Source organism: Aspergillus saccharolyticus (assembly GCF_003184585.1).
Source record: "Aspergillus saccharolyticus JOP 1030-1 unplaced genomic scaffold BP01scaffold_48, whole genome shotgun sequence".
Lineage (NCBI taxonomy): Eukaryota > Fungi > Ascomycota > Eurotiomycetes > Eurotiales > Aspergillaceae > Aspergillus > Aspergillus saccharolyticus.
Genome location: NW_020290658.1, coordinates 178,260 through 196,868, shown reverse-complemented (window position 1 = coordinate 196,868; position 18,609 = coordinate 178,260). Strand labels below are relative to the sequence as shown.

Sequence of the window (18,609 nt, the reverse complement as noted above, 5' to 3'; positions counted from 1 at the left end):
CGCATTATAAGGTGAAACTAACGGCCAGTGAGCCAAATAAAACTCGACTGGAATACATGAAATGCACGCCATAATGACAAAGAAATCGGAAAATCCCTCATATCCAAGGTGAAAAGGAGGTAGGCTAACCTCGGGGGACTAATCAAACATTCGTATGCACGTAAAGAGATGAATGGAACCGGCTTCCTTGAGTGTAGTAACGCCAACGCCTTTGGTCTCGCACAAGAACAAGAGCCTCATTATTGCTGGCGGCCTGAGCGCGCCAAATCGGCCATCTTAATCGGTCAATGATACGCAGTAGCAAACGCTCTGGTACTCGGCCTCTGCGGTATATGTCTGTGTGGTGCCGGTAGCTTGGATCGTCGTTGTAGGAGTAGGCTGCACTTCCTTGATTTGAACGGTCTCCTGAGATATCGGCCCAACTGAACCGTCATCGAGCACCTGCATCTGTTGACAATAAGCATTAGGGGCACCTGGGAATTCACGTTTTTCCTCCATCTTGATCCGACGGGGATAGTCAGATACAGCGGCATCCCGCTTAGCATTTGTATTTGTGTTCCCACTTGACCCCGAGCTAGAGCCTGAACTTGAGCCAGAGCTCGCTGTTGTAGCTTGAGCGTAGCTCGACGAAGTGGCGGTTGCACTGTATTGAGCATCTTTGGTGGTCTCGTTGACATATAAGAAGAATTCAATTATAGTGCTGTTCCACCAACAAAACCAGGGTTTATCTCCCGCCTTGGCTACATCCTTGCGCACAAGCATAGTAGCCAGCAGTTCATCCTCTGACAATGAGCGTTTAGAGGACGCGTGCGTTGGAAAGGAGTCTTGAGGCACCACGACAAGTTTGTCAAACAGTGTCCAAAAGTGCAGAGCAGGTCCAAAGCTAGCGTCGTTAAGATCATATGCCATCGAGAGATTCTGTGTGGGGTTCGAGAGGACAGGCGCTTGCGCCCCATAGCTAAGACTTGACGAGTAGGTGGTATCCTCAAACGTGACCGAACGCTGGCCCTCCGAGCCTTCGACGTTGACAGGGATGTCTCCTGAATTTAAGCAGGACCACGAAGCTCGGTAATCTGACTCGGCTACGCAAAATTTGGACTGATTCTTCGGAGATGCGGGAATGACGTACTGGCCAGTAGGCAGGGGCAGCAGATTGATCGGAGTAGACGTGATCGGAGTCGCATCCATCTTGGGAGTGACGGTCTCCGTAACGATATGCGGGCCTTTTGGTTGCTTGTGTTCCTGATCCGCTGCCTTCTTTGCACCGAGTACGCCGCCGATGACACCTCCAATGCATCCTCCAACAAGCATTACCACCCCAACCAAAACAATCGTCCAGATGGGCAACCCGCAGCAGGCCTTCTTTTTGCCCTTTCTCTTCAATTTGTCTTCGAATGCCATGATTCCAGTAAGCGGAGGCTCCTCGGATTGTGAGTTGCTTCGTGCAGTCATTCGGTTCGTGGTCTCCATAGGCACATTAGGTGATGTAACCTCCGACATGAGTGGGCCCGCACGCTCATTGTGGAGGGTCTCGTCCGCTGTGATGCCAGCATCATTGACGGACGCTAATGTCCCCTCTACTTTGGGGACGGCGTTCTCAGGATAACGGGAATATGGTGGAAGTTGTTCGGTGTGTCCGTCAGGGCCGATGAGATCTCCTACGTCATCATCTGCCCGACCGGGGGGTCGTTGGTAGGCTTGATTATGACCGGGAAAGCCAAGGGGGACCATAGAATTGTCCAGCATTGGAGGTTCCATCAACGAATCGTCCATAGCGCTATCCAGGCCTTCCTCAGGGACCACATTCTGGGTGTACATTGCATACGGATGTTGCGGTCCACTGGCATCCTCCAACGGTCGATCCACGGGGCGTAAGGTTGAAGCGGTCGCAACACTCGGAGAGCGACTAACACCGACCTGCGGGTACATCGCATAAGGATGGCTGGGACCGGTTGCTCCGGTGTAGGGGCTCATAGCTCGAACAGGTATTGAGAAGCGCGAAGAGATACTTTGGCTGCGGGCTGTGGTGGAGGGGGTCGTAGACGCGACGGAATTGCGATTGGCAGAAAAGTCCAGCCCCTTCGGGGGAAGACTTGATCGGTGGGGAGTTTCATCGAACGATACCCGGGCTTCATCTCCAAAGGGGTCTTCTGTTAGATCCGCATCGACGGGGATGGTGTTATAGGTTTTCTGCTGCGATTGTTGTTGTTGTTGTTGTTGTTGGGGCAATGATCCGCGTAGGGTGCTGGAGGAATTGGTGGAGGAAGTGGATGGACGTCGGGAAGTGAAGGTGGGTTGATCGGAGTCAAGAGATTCGAGGGAGTATTCATCAGAGAAGACGTTGGGGTTTGACGAGCGAGCCGATACCGAGCGACGATGCATTGATTCGACTTCGTTCACCGGGCTAAAGCGTGGTGTGGATCGTTGAGAGGATTGTGAGAAGGAGCGAGAATGATCGGATGATAGACGCCCAGACATGGCGTTTGGACAGCCCTGCCGGGCTATCTATCTGAATTGGTCAACCTCTCAGGAGAAAATCGGGTCAGTCACCTGAGTCGACTGAAATCCGGAAAGAATGGGAAGCGCCGAAAGAGTGACGGGGGGAAGGGAGAAAGGAGAGTCCGGTCGGCGAAAGAATGATGGGGGGAGGATTGTGGTAGGATGCCCAGGTGACTGTGAAGGAAAAAGGAGAGTTTTCGAGAGATGTCCAAGGCGATAATCAAATAGAGTGGGATGGAGAGTGAGAAGGTCGTGATAGTGGTGGGTGGAAAGTGGGTGTAGGAGAGTGTAGGAGGGTGGTGGTGGTGGTGGTGGTGGTGAGAGTGGAGGTTGAATGAATGAGAGGGAGGGAGGGAATCACTAACTAGCCGTTTGGGGCGGGAGAAGGAGAAGACTACAGACGGAACGAGGGAGAGAGGGTGGTGAGAGTAAGACTACGCAGAGTTGGAGAGGGCGGCCGGGGCTGCCTGAGGAAGAAAAAGGACCGCTCCCGACCAGGCCTAGCGCCATTCTTCTTCCGGGCGAAACAGTCACCACTACTCCGTACTGTGGGTAGTGAGGGTAAAAAAGAAAAAAGAAAAAAAGGGAAAAAAAAAAAAAAGAAAAGAAAAGTGGGGTTTAAGGCCCAGTTCACTGCAAATCGAAGTTCCAAGTCGACCTTCGGTCGGGTTCTGGTCGGTTTGGTCAATTCACTTGTAGTCCACAAAAGTAAGACAAGACAGAATAGCTCGTGCAAAAGATGCAAAGATGCACAGGGCTATTTACAGAAAGCTCTAACTCTAACTACTTACACCATGCGCTCGATTACGACGATTGCTGCTATTCTCATTGAGATGGTGGTTCTATTATTATGATTTAGCATGTCTCCTGTTCACTCAGGGCTGCTGCGCCTCGCCACCGCGCCTGAAGAGTGCTACTGCTAGTTACTGCTTTTGCCTGTAACAGACTAACAACCCAACAAAGTGGACACTACCCAAGTAAGGTACAGAACACCACAACTCAAAAAGAGCTACTCGTACTGTAGTTTTGCACCTGGGGACGGTCGGTAGAACTGGCCCTAATTCAATTGATCTTCAAGACTAGCGAGCCTGGATCGCTCTGGTCACTCTCAACTTCTCAACTACCGATGTATTATTAGTTTTCTGGAAGAACTTAACAACTTGACGTGAGGGAAGATAGAAACTCGAGTCGACCAAAGTGCAACATCTCCCCCTCCAGTGTCGTCAGAGGCGCTTCCCAAGACCAACTGACAGACGCTTTTTTCTGACTCCTGGCGATCTGACTTGTCGACGGATAGAGATTCAAGTCTTCTCCCACCTCCCACTCAATAGACTTTACTTCTCGCCAAATAACCCGGTAGGATGGAACGGTCAGGGACGAGAAATCCGTCTATCATCCTCTTGGGGTAACAATCGCCTTGACTCGGACGAGGTTCAGGCGGAACAAGGGACGGTCGAAGAACCAAAGGGGTAAAGTGGGAAATGATAACACCCAAACCAGGCTATCAACCACTGTTTTCGATGGGGGGAGGAGAGGGGCAAACTAAGGCACCCTTCCACTCAGCAGCCAAACTCAGCAGCAACAGAAAGAAGCAAGCAGGTTCTTAGGCTTTTTCAGCAACAAGGGATTGGTACACAATACAGTACAAGTGGAACCACAAGAACTGCCGAAGCCGATTAGTTCGAAAGATGGTGCAGTGCCTGGCACGGAAAACTCTATCTGGCCGAATTCGGAACCGCGGGTGTGAACCCTTGATTGGCATCCAATGCTAGGATCAGCGCACATTGCATCATGACCCTCTGTCTCTCACCAAGACTGGAGAGACGCCGACCGGCCATTATATCACCGGTATGAGTGAAAACGTCCCATTGACTGGCCTGCCTGCTTGCATGTTTGATCTGAAAACAACCGAGTTTAATCTTCTGACCGACGACGCGATTGATACCTTCCACACGTGGCTCGGGCGTTCCCCTCTGGGCAGATACTACCGGCGACTCGGAGAGAGCTTGTGGCTCTGTGGGTTGTGGCTCGCTACCGTGCACGGGGTCTCAACGGGTGTGGCTTCAGGATCAGGAGACGACCCAGGGCTGGGGTCTATCGCTACCTTGTACTCAGTCAGGAACCAGTGTCTACATGCACGGATACCTTTTCTGCGGAGAGGAAAAAAGAACCATAGGGAGATGGCAGTCCAGAGTCTACTTCTTCTTCAGTACTGGTCAGACATTAACCTAGAACTGCACCAGTCTTTCCGCGAGCAAGGCATAGTCAAATAGACAAGGTTGCAACATCGAAAAAGCCTCTGTTGATCCAGAGCAGAGGCCTAGGGTGGGCTATGCTCAAAAGCAGATACCGCTTCTCCTCTGCTCCGAGCACTCAGGCCTAAACCACTTCTTCGAATGAGTCAAACGGAGGACTCTCTGATTTCGCGTATTGCGTCTCCGTGACTTGAAATCCTGCCTAGGATGTATTCAAGGGGAGATGATGTTTAATCTGAATCTACTTTAGTTACTTGGAGCTATCCAGCCAGCTCTTGCGTTAATCTCCGAGGGGAGAGGTTGGGATCAAAACTGACTTCAGGTGATTCAGATTAAGTTTGAATATGATGAAGTCCGCCTACAAGGGTGTGACTAGAGCAACAAAAGATCTGAATGTAGCTATATGATTCGTGATTCGACGATAACAGCACCTAGTGCTTGGAAGGATAACCCCTGTCAGCTACACTCCGGAGAAGACGTCGTATGCATGTTCGGGCTAAGCACTATATCTCGTTGTTTTCAAGATTATATTCTCGGTGACTGGTATCAAGTGCCAACAACTCAGATTCCAATTGTGAGAGCTTTCGTACAATGAACATCGAATGCCACGATGATCATCTTTGATGCGGCAGATTCCGGGACCAGTGCCGTGCCTACTCCGTACTTGAGGTACCTAGTGTATGCACGTCAAATTGCCCACTAAGCGGCATTGGCAATCCTATCTGCGAGTAGCAGGCACAAAAGTGTATGGCTGGAAAAGCCCGGTGTAGATTATTTGTCCTCCTATCAGACTGGTTGGCAGCCCTTCGAAGCCTTGACACACTGTGAAGGCGCACCGAGGTAACACACCAACAGTGGATCAGATGGTGGGGACTTCTGGCAAAGATTTGGCCAGTCCCGATGTACAGTTGACTCTAACCCAAGACGACTGACAACAATCCTGAGCTTAACTCTGGTACGCTTTTGACCATAGAGGAATGAGAACAATCTGACGGGCTCTAATAGGTCGAAACACAGGTGGACTGATAACGCGGCGGGATACATGTTGCGAGTCGCGACTAATCCTCGCGATGAGTAGGTATGCTCATGCATCTCCACCGGCTTCAGATACCCTTTTCCCTGAGTACCCTTAGATGGCCGCGGGGGAAGGGAGGGTATTTGACTATCGAGTGAACCTAGACGAGATCGGAATGAATGACCCGTGAGGATTTTTGGATCTTTATCATCCAAGTCACCATCATAACAGCACGTGTGGACCAAAAGATGATGATAAAATCATATATGCTTTGTTTTAGCGATCCAGATCAACCAGCATGTTTTCTGCATGGTATCGTGTGCACTGTGCAGCCTGGAGCTTGGCTGGCCTAGTAGGATGGGTGTGTGTGGATCGAACATAGGGCTGCCCCTCATGGTTTGCATCGGGACTGAACTCCCAATTCAGTTCTAGAACAGCCCACGGTAACTGCACCAAATACGTACTGGAGTTGATCCAAACCAGAGATACACAGTACGGGTACTCCGTACTCTGTAGGTACTAGATGCCAGCAGTTTCCTTTTCAGTGGCTGGACAATTTGTGATTTCTTCTAAGCCGGCAGGATCCGTCAGGACTTTTCTTCCTAGAGATTCGTTGATCGAAGAACCAAACGTTTGCTTTTGCATCATACTGGGTCCCAGAAATCCCGAACCACAAACCAAGTCCGCATTAGGTGGTTCTCTTCTTGCGCGAGCAAGTCTTGCTCCTATTCTAGACCTACCATGAGTAGTCTTCCCTCCTGCCCTCATTATCCACTCTTAATTCCCACTGCTCTTGATACTTGCATTGCGATAGATCGGAAAGATGCCATTGCTCGGTCTACGGCGTGACTCTTAGTCCGCGGGAAATTGCCTCACAAGGACCAAACATAGTAGACCTACTTGCCGCCAATTGATTGACACCTTATCACTAAAAAGGGACATGTTCAGCTATTTGAATATGCTTGGCCCTTGATATGGTCGGAAAGTCAGCATGACAGGTGCATCTGGAAACAAGACTTTTCTCCATGGAGGCCTGAAACGAGGGAGTGGGGCCGTTAGTTATCGCATCGCACTTGGTCAGCGCTTACTCCAGAATTACGGAGTAAGCTCGGGCTCTCGCCATAACAGAGACCACCTATAACGTCATGCATGCTCGGTACTCTCGATTATGCAATGGAGAGACTGAACATGCCTTCCAGCCTGCTGTGCAATCGTACCATGTACTTCCCATGAATCGTGGCCCGTCAGTTGTGTGGTACCGGGTTACTGCCTAATCCTAGCCTAGCAAGATTCGTCTGGTCACAATTCCGGACACTGACATCTGCATCTACCGTCACGGCTGTCTTTTGAGAGCTAGGATATCAGCCAATTTTACTGGCCCCTTTTGCCCCCAGCCTTCTGCTCCACTCTGAACTGCCGGTCGAACACGCAAGTACCAGGCCCATGCACGCCTGTCCAGTTCGTCCCCGGTAAGACTGGAGGCCCAGGACTGGCAGAGAATGTCAATGGCGCGTAAGAGGTGCGCGAGGCATTTCTCCCTTTCTGCTTCAACTCTGGAAGCATTCTTTGTGGCTGTACTGCGGGACGGTACGTCTTCAGCAGGAGCTTTGGCGAATGCCTTGTGCAAGTATGAGCGTGCTGAGTCCGGGGTGAATATAGGCAAAGGCTTATCCGCTTTCACCTCCTGATTTGAGCCCTGAGCTTTTCGCAAGGCCTCCGTATCAATTCCCCAAAGTGAAGGCACCTTGTTTGATTCGTCCTGAGATGCTTGCCCCAAAACGTCATCAGAGACGACAGGAGTGTCTGCATCCGGCCCTGCGCCTTTCATCGGCGGCTGTCCCTCTCTTGACTCGTAATCCCATCTCTTTAGCACTTTCACCTCTCTACCTAAAACCTTCACCACTGGCTGACCCTCTCCCCATCCTTCTGCTTCCGCGGAGGGTCCACTTTCGATGCCCAGGCTGACGGCCTTGGAGCGACTATTAGCGCTAACCACGGCCTGAGCAAGGCTGAGTCTGCTAGAGATTGGCTGCTCGGGCATTGTATATCTCAGAACACAAACAGCAAAGGCAAGCACTAATGGTGCTCGGTTTGTGAAAAGAATAATGCTCGATAACTCCTCTTCTGAGGTGGTTGTCATGGGCAGAGCAAGTGCGCATTCTTTCGTAAAAGGGCTGCTGGATTCTCCAGTATCAAACCTTTTGGTCTTCTTTGACGGAGCTCCAGTGTCATCTGCAGATGAGCCTCGCTTTTTGCACAGTCTTTTTGCGGCGTTCATGACTTGTTTTGCCACTTTATCATCCTTGAGGATGTCTTGGAGGACTTTTGGTTCTGACTTAGAGATCTGTTCGGGACTGTGCGATTATCAGATCGACCAGCATGTTGAATCAAAGTATCTCAATATATCATACGTGGTTAGGCCCGCTTTCTGCAATTCCATGATTTTACCCATCGCGGACGCAAGTGGGACTTTAGCATCCTGTGACAGGAAGCGAAGTAGAGCCTGAACCTGAGCAGCAGCCATTGTAAACAAGACGTATAGCACGATGAAATAAAAGATGAGGAGGTTGGTCTCAAGAAGTCGCAAGAAAGGTGGGAGAATAGATGCTCCGCTGAGGATAGAACATCAATGACGGCGGGCCTTTCCAAAGCATATTTCATGCCTGAGGCAACAACTTGTGAGTCTCCCGTCTCCGCTCCGATCAGCTTCCACCCGCAAGTTGAGCTCACTCCGCGCTTCCTCTTGTTGTTGTATCAACTTCCCGTGGTCTCCGCAACAAGGAACTCTGCTGCAACTGCAGCTTCGTCACCATGTCGGACGATTCGAAACCGAAAGGCTTCCCCGATATCTCAGCCAAACTGTCAGCAATTCCCAAGAAATCGCTCTTCGAACGCCAGAAAGCCGAAGCCGAAGCCAAACGAGCCCGCGAGCAAGCCGAAACTGCGGCTGTTTACGAGGACTTTGTCAAGTCATTTGAGGATGATTCGCACGGCGGACCCGGATACTCTGCTGATGGACGACCGAATCGCTTTCCCCAGAAGACCCAGGGGTTCGGCGGTGGCCCTGGGAGACGACACTTTACCAGCTCTGGTCCGCGCCTGAGCGGCCCTGGCACTCTGGGGCCCCCTCCACCGTCGCTAAGAAAGCGCAATCACGAAGGCTTCCCGCCGCCACACCGAAATCGAGACACAGCGCAGGGTATTCTAGGCTTTGATAGAACCGGTCCTGGCCCGTCGGCTGCCGCGTCTGCGTTCCGCACGTCCGACGATGAGGATGAGGCGACTGCTGATGCGAAGGAGGCGGAGAGGGCGGCGGCTAAGCCGACTCTTTATTTAGCCTCATTACCTCCGGGGACGTCCCCGTCGGTGATCAAGTCGATTATCCCGTCGGTGTTGACGGTGGACAACGTCAAGGTACTGCGTTCGACTGGTCAACAGGCTCCGACCGATCGCAAGTCGATCGCTGCTATCGTGACACTGGCAAATGAGTCTGCAGCGTCGGACATTGATAGCACAGTCAGCGCTCTCCAGAATAAGTATCTGGGTTGGGGATACTATCTGTCCATATCGAGGCATCTGTCCTCTGCGGCTATTGGTTCAACGATGCCGGTTACCGTCAGTCTGTCTTCGACCAGCTCGCTACCATTCGGGGCCAAGTCGATCCAGCCAGACTTTCCCGGACGCCTTAATCGGGCTCCCCCTCCTGGGATGCACCGCGGTGGCTTTGCGCCGCCGACATCGTATAATCCTGCCTATGGGCGCAGTGGCCCAGTGACACAGGTTGAAGTGAAAGCACCGGCCGATCTTAAGCAGCTACGATTGATACATAAGACGCTGGAGAATCTCCTTAGCTACGGCCCTGAATTCGAGGCATTGCTAATGAGTAGACCCGAGGTTCAGAGGGACGAGAAATGGGCTTGGATATGGAACGCGCGAAGCGCTGGTGGTGTCTACTATCGTTGGAAGTTATGGGAGGTTTTGACTAATAGTCGACCGACCGGGGGTCGACGGGGACGATCACAACCCCAAAGCTCATCGCTTCTCTTTGAGGGAGGTGCCAACTGGGTCCCGCCTGAGGCCCATATCAAATTCGAATACATTACTCAAATGGACGAGTTCGTGACGGACGACGATTACGATTCTTCTGACGAAGAGATGTCGGATAATGAAGATGAGAGACGGGTTGCTAGTGGAGCGCCGCAAGCGGAAGGCCCGGGAGCTGCTAACGAAGGGCTGGGGTACATGAATCCTCTTCAAAAAGCCAAGCTGACCCACCTGATCGCACGACTGCCAACCACTCATGCGAAACTACGCAAAGGAGATGTTGCTCGTGTTACTGCTTTCGCTATTGAACATGCCGGGGCAGGGGCTGAGGAGGTAGTGGAGATGATTGTTGCTAATATCATCAAACCTTATGCTTTCACTGGGGCTAATCCGGACCGTGAAGCAGAGCAGGGGCTTGCTCGTAAAGAGCAGTTCGGAGAAACAGGCAATGAAGCTGCGACCGAAGATGGACGGGCTCCCTCAAAAACCCTGGACTTATCGTCTGCGAAGTTGGTTGGTTTATATCTTGTCTCCGACATTCTCTCGTCATCTGCTACAAGTGGTGTACGCCATGCATGGCGATATAGACAGCTTTTTGAGTCAGCCCTGAAGACGCAGAAAGTCTTCGAGCATCTTGGTAGATTAGAGAAAGAGTTGGGCTGGGGCAGGTTAAAGGCCGAAAAGTGGAAGCGCAGCGTTGGCTCGCTGCTTAACTTATGGGAGGGTTGGTGCGTGTTCCCGCAATCGAGCCAGGAGCATTTCTTCCAGATCTTCGAGAAACCACCCCTCACGGAAGAAGAGCTACGAGAAGAGAGAGAAAAGGCCGAAGCCGAACGAGCTGCGAGCGCGTTCTCCAAGAACAAGAACCGCTGGAAGGCAGTCGACGAGGATTCAGCTTCTGGAAAGTTCGATCCCGGTCGCGCTGCGGCAGCCGAACCAGATCGCATGGACATTGATCAGGTTCAACTTGACTCTGCAGGGCTACTGAATATGGACGAAGTTTCAATGAGCGATATTGACGGCGAGCCAATGGAGGACAGTGACCTGGATGTATCGGATGGTGAGCCATTGGAGGAAGACCCTCTTGAGGAGGAGAGCGAGTCGAACAACCAGCCGCCTGAGCAAGTTGCTGAAGCGGTAGCCCAAACTAAGCCTCAGCCTCCAGTGCGCAAACCGCGGCCTAAAGCAGAGGACATGTTCGCAGACTCGGACTCAGAGTGATTTTAGCATCTCAACAGGGTCGCGAATTACCATCAGTAACCCACATACTTCATAAGAGTTCAGCGAGCGTGTATGACACGATTTGACATGGCATTATTCGACTGAGTACTGGACTGTACAGTACATACGGGGGTAATCAATCAATGTAGCACGAAGTCCCCGATGGATGCCTGAAACATGTTAAGGCAGAAATATCCCGAATGGGTAAGGAGTGGAAGGCTGGCCCCACAAACCCCTCGGGATGGAAAGACTTTCGGTGTTGATATCAACCTCGTCCTCATCTCTTCCTCTCGGTCCTATTCTATTGTCTCCTCAACTCAGATCTTTATTTCTCAACGTCTCTCTTGCTTTCGCAGGCTCACGATCATCAAAATGGGTAAGTAATTCATCTCTCTTCTCCCTGGGCAATTCTTGTCTCCTGCTCATTTCCTGTCAATGTTTTGTTGCCCCTCCCTGAGGCTCTCCCGGGAGAACCCCTCCATACCCGGCTGCCAATTTGCACCTAAAATACCAGCAAAGAGACTAATGTGATGCGCAATCAATGTCTAGCTTTCCAAAACATTGCCGGTATGTCGCGACCCGCTCACCTATTGTCGCGAATTTCAGCCCTGCTGTGACGCAACCGATGAACCTGCAGTCTAACTGCGGCCCACTAGAGCAATTTGTCCAGTTCTACTACAACACCTTTGACGCCGACCGTTCAAACCTGGCTGGACTCTACGTATGTCGCGCATATCACGCTGTTGACATGCCACGACTAACGCATAAACTGTGAATCCATAGCGTGACCAGTCTATGCTTACCTTCGAGACCAGCTCCGTTCAGGGTGTTGGCAGCATCGTTGAGAAGCTGACTGTGAGTTCCCTTGAACAGACAACTCATTACAAATGGAGAAATCATCTGGTTGACTAAACACGCCATGTGATTTGTCTCGTTCCACAGAGCCTCCCCTTCCAGAAGGTCGTTCACAGAGTCTCCACCCTCGACGCCCAGCCTTCCAGCAATGAGGGTAGCATCCTTGTCATGGTCACCGGCGCTCTTCTGGTATAGTCATCCCCGAGCTTCAGCATGGCTAGATGCCATGAATGCAGCCCCAGTGGAACGGCTGGACCCGCTAACCACTCTGACTCTTGAACAGGTCGATGAGGAGCAGAACCCCATGAACTACACTCAGAGCTTCAACCTCTGCCCCGACGGCTCTGGCAGCTACTATGTCCAGAACGACATCTTCCGCCTGATCTACAACGCATAAATGGCCTGTCATTTGTATATACAAAGCGTTGCGAAGGAAAGAGGAATAGCGGGTCCGGCTACGGCTTGCGGGCGATGATTTATTTTTCCTTCTTTCTCACAGAGAGAAGGAACCGGTCATAGCCGGCAGTTATCCCTTTTTGAAACGAAGATAATGAATCAAAGTCAACTTTCAATGTCGATTCAGAGAGCAAGAGGGGGTTTTTGGGGCCTCATCTTGATTGTGTCATCCGCCACCAGGTCAATCGACCAATCTATCTGGGTTTAGCGCGGTCATGCCGAGAGAAATGCCCTCTCCTCCTCTCTGCCTCGCTGCGAGAAGCTTTCCTGCTAGACTTGCTATCATCCCTTGTTTTTGCTTGCATCAGCGAACGCTTTGATCGATAGTGTATGGGCACATGTAGGACACGGTATTTCTTCTAGGTTATGCATGGCATTTGCTATACCTGTCCTCTGCTCCACTGTTCTTGTCCAGTGCGTGGTTAAATCAAAGTAAGATAGCTAGGTAGGATGTCCATCAGCACCCTTCCGTCCGTTTTTCACAAAGTCAAAACTTGGAAGATCAACTCCTCAGCGCCAATGGAAAGTTGGAGGTAACGCCGACGGTAGCGTCACGCAATGCGATTCACTCTGTCTAAGCTACAAGTTCTCGCCACATGGTAAACACCAGACATTCTACACAGTATTTTTCGGACTCATGTAAGCTATCCCCCGCCCGATATAAGATGAGCGTATATGCACGAACGCCATTCAGCACAGACAATTACAGTAGCCTTTAAAAAAAGCCCTTGGAGCATGGTGTTGACCCAGAGATCTTATATATCCTTGATTTCTAAACTGTGTCCAAAGTGTCGAGTTATACCAAGAGATGAGCTGAGATGAGAAGATAGAGGGATGAAGGAGAGAGAAAGAGAGACGCACTCGCTCCTGCGAAGGTTCTACCTTACCTTCCCAGAAGCGGCGTTTCTTCAGATGGCTGATCCCGCGCCTGACCCTCCTCTTCGTCTTCAGCTGCAGCTGCAGCTGCCACACCACGGCTCGATACCCCGTCAGTCGCGGGGTCCTTGGTGACAGCATCGCCGTCCTCGTCATGGCTGTGTCCCTTTTCGGGACCGAGGAACTCGAACCATACGCCCAGGCCTAGCAAGGTTCCCTGCAGACACGCCGTCACGATCAACACCCCCCAGGTACTCCATCCGGCGCGACCCAGCCGCGCCGCCAGACTCCCCGCCCACACGAGACTGCCTGGCGTCTGAATGCACATCATGGGAATGCTGAGGCTGCCGACGCAGCGCAGGCGCACCGTGGTATAGATCTGGGGGAAGTACTGGACCGAGGCGAGGAGGGCGGCGAGTACACCGCAGAAGTTGGACCAGGATTGCAGGGCCTCGGGCCGGCGGAGCCCGACGGCCAGGGTGGTGATGAGCATGACGAGCGCGTGCAGGATGCAGATCCCCGCGACGGTCAGGGCGGTGCGGTAGGTTGGGGTGTCTGGTCGGTGGCTGTGGTGCTGGTTATGGTGGCGGGGGAAGTAGAGTACGAAAAGAAAGAGGCTGTTATTTTTGGATTTGTCGGTTAGTCGATTAGGTCGTGGAAAGGAGGGAAAAGAGGGCTTCGGTTTTAGCTGGTTGGCTTTACTCACATCAGGAAGAAACAGAGGCATTGCGTTCCGACCTGGAGAATCCCTAGAAGGGCGGAGAAACAACCGAGTCCGCTGATCTGCTTGCAGCACGACATGTCGTGGAGACTCTGTTGTTGCGAGACGACATTGGCGAGGGCGGATGAGCCGGAGGTCGTGCCTAGGAGGACGAAGTAGGGGGATATTCCAAAGGAGGATCTGAGGGAGATGATGCGGATGTGTTGGGGGAGGTAGGACAGGAGGATGCCAAAGACGATTAGACTGGGTGGCTTTGGGTCAGTTTGAGTTCTTGTTGCTGGGGTGCAGGGAGGGAACGTACATAGACAGGATGAAGTTCTTGTAGTCGGGGGAGTCCAGCTGCCCGCATTGTAGGTTGAGTGAGCTCATCTTGGTGTGAGGTGATGAATCTAGAATTGGGTTGTGTACTAGGGAGAGGACGAAAGACTGGAGCTAGACAGCGATGAGCGGTCTATGAGCCCGACGCATAGAAGCAGGGAGACAGAATTCTGAGATTCTCAAGCCGAATGTGTCGATCCAGCGCACACATGTAGGGGAACAAACAAGCCAGTGAAAGATGAGTTGTCACTGGTGGATTGCCTCAAGCAGTAGTAGACAGTACCTCTAAGAGAAGTTAGTAGAGACGTCGGACTTATGCTTCAATGCTTCCCTTATCGGTCTCCGCATCCTATCCCAAAGCAGCTAGTGGGAGATCATGTGCCTTGCATTGCAAGTACGAAGTACGGATAATACGAAGTAGATTCAATAAGAATAACACAACCATCGAAGGATCCAGATACTATCATTTACAGGTCATTCTTTCATTGCTGACCCCCGGACTCAAAGAATGCAAACAGCCGAAGGCGCGCCCAGACGCCTCTGCCGACCGACCATGGGCCACCCATTCATCGATGACGCCAGCCGTGGATTGAGGGACAGCAACAGCAACCACATCAATACGTCACTCGGCGATCATCTCAGCGCCGCCTCCCTGATTCCATCCACAGCTCTTTCTTTCTCGCGAGACAATAAATATTTCCTCATCCCTGGTCCTTATTTCTTCCCAATCTCCTCCCATCAACAATCACCGTTATCATTAACGACAGTAAGTGGCTCACTCATCAACGAAAGCTGGAGAGAGGAAACGAGACGAAGGCAGCGATAAGCTAATCTCACACGTCTCTCATCGATAAGACTGATACGGCTATAATCTCGAAAATACCTACCATTTAGCCATAATGAAGCTTCATTTGGCTTTTTGCCTAGTCTTTGTACTGGCAACCGCCGAAGCCGTTGGTGCTTCAAGCTGGTTTAGCAAGGCTGGTATGTTCGAGTCGAACTTCCTGCACCATTCACTCGCTAATACATCTCGGTAGTATACAACAAGTGGCACGAAACTGAGTTGGAAAGATGGCTTGCCGACCACGGTACGTTAGCCCTCTTAGCTTTCTGAGGAGTTCAATTCTGACGATACTTCCAGACATTCCGTATCCCTCGCCGGCTGATCGCAAGGATCTCGAGTCCTTGGTGAAGACAAACTGGGATGCTAAGGTTCAGAAGCCGCTGGGACAAACTGCCGAACACTCTCAGGATCACTGGCACAACGCCAAGGAATGGCTCTTTGACACGTATGTAAAGTGTGACACCACATCCCTGGCCTTGTCACTGACATTCATCCAGCTGGTCGGACTCTCAGCTCAAGGCCTTCCTTGACCGTCATGGCATTCCTGCTCCTCAGCCTCGCAAGCGTGATACTCTTCTTAAGACTGTCCGCGAAAACTACGAAACCGTTGCTCAGAAGCTCGGTGAAGCTGTCTCCTACCCTGGTAACTGGGTTTATTCTCAATGGTCTGAATCCGACCTGAAGGAGTGGCTTGATGAGCGGGGCTGGCCTGTTCCCCAGCCCTCCACTCGCGACCGGCTCATCGCTACTGTTCGTCGTAACGCTAGACTTGCAGGACTGCAGGCTAAGGCCATCGCTGCTTCCGCCTCTGCTTCCGCAGACAAGGCTCAGGCTACCTTGAGCGAGGCTTTGTTCAATGCTTGGTCTGACTCCGAACTGAAGAAGTTCCTCGATGAGCATGGAGTGAAGGTTCCTCAGGGATCCAAGCGCAATGAGCTCGTGGCTCTGGCAAGAAAGCACCGTGCCTCCCTGGTCAGCCAGGCCTCGACTGCTGCTTCAACCGCTTCTGCAAGCCTCTCCTCCACGGCTAGCGAAGTCATCGGCGCCGCCACCACCAAGGCTGGCAACGAGTACGCCCGTGCAACCGATGCCGCTCAATACAAGGGTCAGCAGGCCTTTGACACTCTGATCGAATCTTGGTCCGATTCTCGTCTTAAGGCCTACCTTGATGCCCGCGGTGTTCCCGTGCCTCAGAACGGTAAGCGCGATGAGCTCCTGGCACGGGTCCGCCTCCACTCCCACAAGGCTGCCAATGGCTGGAATGCCTGGACTTTTGACACTTGGGACACCGACCACCTGAAGAAGTACCTGGCTTCTATGAATGCCAAGGCCGCCCACCGTGCCGACATCACCCGTGATGAGCTGGTCAAGCAGGCACAGGACACGTACGCCCAGGCCTCCAAGGCTGGCGGCGACCAGCTGGCGTCTGCGACCGCCTACATGGCTCAAGCTACCGACGTTGCCAAGGGCTCTGCCTTTGACTCTTGGTCTCACTCCGATCTCAAGGCTTATCTTGACTCTTATGGCATTCCCGTCTACCAGGGCTCCAGCATCAACGAACTCAAGGCCGCGGCCCGCCGCAATGCCGAGTATTTCAGATACGGAACCTCAAGCCCTCAGGGTACGATCTTTGCCAAGCTCCAAGAAAAGCTTTCGGATGTTTCCCAGTGGGTTTGGGAGCAGGTGAAGGTCGGAGCCGCCAGTGGCAGAGCCCACGGCCAGGAAGCTGCTGAAAAGGCTTCTGAGGTTGCGAAGGAGCAGGCCAAGACACAGGGCTTTAAGGCCGCCGACAAAATAAAGACCAAGGGCGCTGAGGCTTCTGCAAGCCTGCGCAAGGAGTTGTAGAATGTGATCTTTTGCGATCTGTTTGTGGTTTACAAAGCTTTGTTTAGGGTTTGGCGGGTGCTGGTGGGACATGATCTTATGACTTAACGTAATCGTTATTTATCTGCTGCCAAAATCGTATCGAAAATACTTTTCTACTTGTTTCTTACCAACGCTTTTCTTCGTTCACGATAAACGAAGATTTTATCGAAGATGACCTGAAAAGAAAAATTCGCCGAGTAAACGAGACAGTTTAGAATGACCATAAAATCATAACTCATCCAGCCAAGTAGTGCCAACACCTTATTCTCCACACGACTCTTGAAACCGCCTAGAATTTTCAACTTCAGTCTTCCGTCCGCAGTAGCCGCCATAGGTTGTCTTCCTCTCCCAGAGATCCCTGGCCCTCTCAAACTACTATTCCATTCCCACGCATCCTTGACTCAGGCACCCTCCTCTCCCTCAGCCACCAGTTTCCCCACAACCAGATACTTCTCTGAGAACCGCTCCTCCCACGACTGCAGATTCTCTAGCTGCTCCGCATCCAGATCCTCCAGCTTATCCAGCGGACCCTTCAGATCCTTGGTCAACATCTCCGCATCGAAGCTCTGGCACGCGAGACCCCGGGAAGCGTCCCGGCCGGCGAAGTTCTCGTAGGGTCCACCCTATAATTTTGGTTTTTTTCACGAACTGATTAGCTCATCCGAGCGGAAACGAAGGGCAGGCCTAGGCGAGGGGGAGGGAATGTTCTTCAGGGGATGTAACTTACGGGTCCATAGAAGTTACGACCGGGCGTCACGTCGAAGACCCGTCCGCGCACGGCTAGGTAGACAGGTTGATCGCCGGTGCCGTTGTAAGGGAGGAGGGTAGTCGGGGTGAAGGTGCGGAAGACGACGGGTGGGGGCGCCTTGGGGAGGGAGACGGGGGCTTTAGGACGGAGTTGGAGGTAGACGAGGATGATGAAGAGGGTGAGAAGAATGAGGTTGATGGGGGAGGCGATTGTCATTCTGATTGTTTGGGGAGGGATGTTAGTAGGTAGGTAGTTTAGTTGGTCTGGGGAGTGTCAGCTTCGAAGCTCCAGCTGGGGGTTACTGACACTTCGGCGGGTGGGCTAGTTGCCCCGTCTACTTAAGAATTTAGTGCTTGTTTGATGAATATGGGGACTTAGGGGTTAGAGGAGCTTACCTGTGCTGGACATTTCGATAGTAGTTGTGGTGTTGGGTTGAAGGGGAGAATGTCACTTGGGTACTTATCGAGGGATGAATGGGATTGTTGAGTGGAGCTGGGATGGATTAATGGCCGAGGATGACGGTCGGGACGGTGTATGACGGCAATTACAGTGATGGCAGAAGCTGAAGCCTCTAGCCAATCAAAGTCATATCTTAGTGTGCGGAGAACCAAGCCGGAGCCACGGGCTGCTATTCGTGAAGCCAAAGGCGGTAGATGCGGAAGCGCGATTCGGTGCCGTTGGATCGTGCCTTGGGATGATTCCCGCAGATTCGATCACTTCCAATCTTGGAGGTATTTAGTAGGACTACTACAGTATCTTCTTGTTCGTACTAATGTGGTTATGAATGGCTGTGAGAGGATCTTCGTTCCGCACAAGATGAGCTGATCGTTTCTATAATATACGGAGTAAAGCTTCAATGGCACGCGAACAAGCCTATTCTCTGCAGCGATC

At 52.0% G+C, this 18,609-nt stretch overlaps 6 protein-coding genes across 6 annotated transcripts; 3 read left to right on the top strand and 3 right to left on the bottom strand.

The window, feature by feature from the left end:
- Positions 1–276: 276 nt before the first annotated feature.
- BP01DRAFT_377134 (uncharacterized protein) lies at positions 277–8,293 on the bottom strand (the record flags this gene model as incomplete). Its single annotated transcript, XM_025576995.1, has 3 exons — positions 277–2,245; positions 7,206–8,123; positions 8,181–8,293. The coding sequence occupies 3 exons, from the start codon at positions 8,291–8,293 to the stop codon at positions 277–279; spliced, it is 3,000 nt and encodes a 999-aa protein (XP_025427375.1).
- Positions 8,294–8,493: 200 nt separating this feature from the next.
- On the top strand, positions 8,494–11,295 carry BP01DRAFT_171570 (SURP domain-containing protein). Its single transcript, XM_025570773.1, has one exon. It carries the CDS (start codon positions 8,581–8,583, stop codon positions 11,032–11,034), a length of 2,454 nt encoding a protein of 817 aa, XP_025427374.1. The 5' UTR covers positions 8,494–8,580; the 3' UTR covers positions 11,035–11,295.
- Positions 11,296–11,406: 111 nt separating this feature from the next.
- Positions 11,407–12,286, top strand: BP01DRAFT_369147 (nuclear transport factor 2 family protein; the record flags this gene model as incomplete). Its single annotated transcript, XM_025576536.1, has 6 exons — positions 11,407–11,410; positions 11,584–11,601; positions 11,691–11,755; positions 11,818–11,889; positions 11,977–12,078; positions 12,173–12,286. 6 exons carry the CDS (start codon positions 11,407–11,409, stop codon positions 12,284–12,286), a joined length of 375 nt encoding a protein of 124 aa, XP_025427373.1.
- Positions 12,287–12,938: 652 nt separating this feature from the next.
- On the bottom strand, positions 12,939–14,710 carry BP01DRAFT_360525 (PQ-loop repeat-containing protein). The gene is made up of 4 exons (XM_025575934.1): positions 14,592–14,710; positions 14,244–14,545; positions 13,928–14,185; positions 12,939–13,838 (listed from the first exon to the last, which is right to left on the bottom strand). The coding sequence occupies exons 2-4, from the start codon at positions 14,309–14,311 to the stop codon at positions 13,229–13,231; spliced, it is 936 nt and encodes a 311-aa protein (XP_025427372.1). The 5' UTR covers positions 14,312–14,545; positions 14,592–14,710; the 3' UTR covers positions 12,939–13,228.
- Positions 14,711–14,984: 274 nt separating this feature from the next.
- ish1 (double-strand break repair enhancer MSC1) lies at positions 14,985–17,410 on the top strand. The gene is made up of 5 exons (XM_025578382.1): positions 14,985–15,026; positions 15,116–15,244; positions 15,298–15,348; positions 15,402–15,549; positions 15,602–17,410. The coding sequence occupies exons 2-5, from the start codon at positions 15,160–15,162 to the stop codon at positions 16,947–16,949; spliced, it is 1,632 nt and encodes a 543-aa protein (XP_025427371.1). The 5' UTR covers positions 14,985–15,026; positions 15,116–15,159; the 3' UTR covers positions 16,950–17,410.
- On the bottom strand, positions 17,161–18,253 carry BP01DRAFT_171653 (cytochrome b5-like heme/steroid binding domain-containing protein). The gene is made up of 4 exons (XM_025570774.1): positions 18,114–18,253; positions 18,025–18,055; positions 17,698–17,935; positions 17,161–17,593 (listed from the first exon to the last, which is right to left on the bottom strand). Exons 1-4 carry the CDS (start codon positions 18,124–18,126, stop codon positions 17,372–17,374), a joined length of 504 nt encoding a protein of 167 aa, XP_025427370.1. The 5' UTR covers positions 18,127–18,253; the 3' UTR covers positions 17,161–17,371.
- Positions 18,254–18,609: the final 356 nt, after the last annotated feature.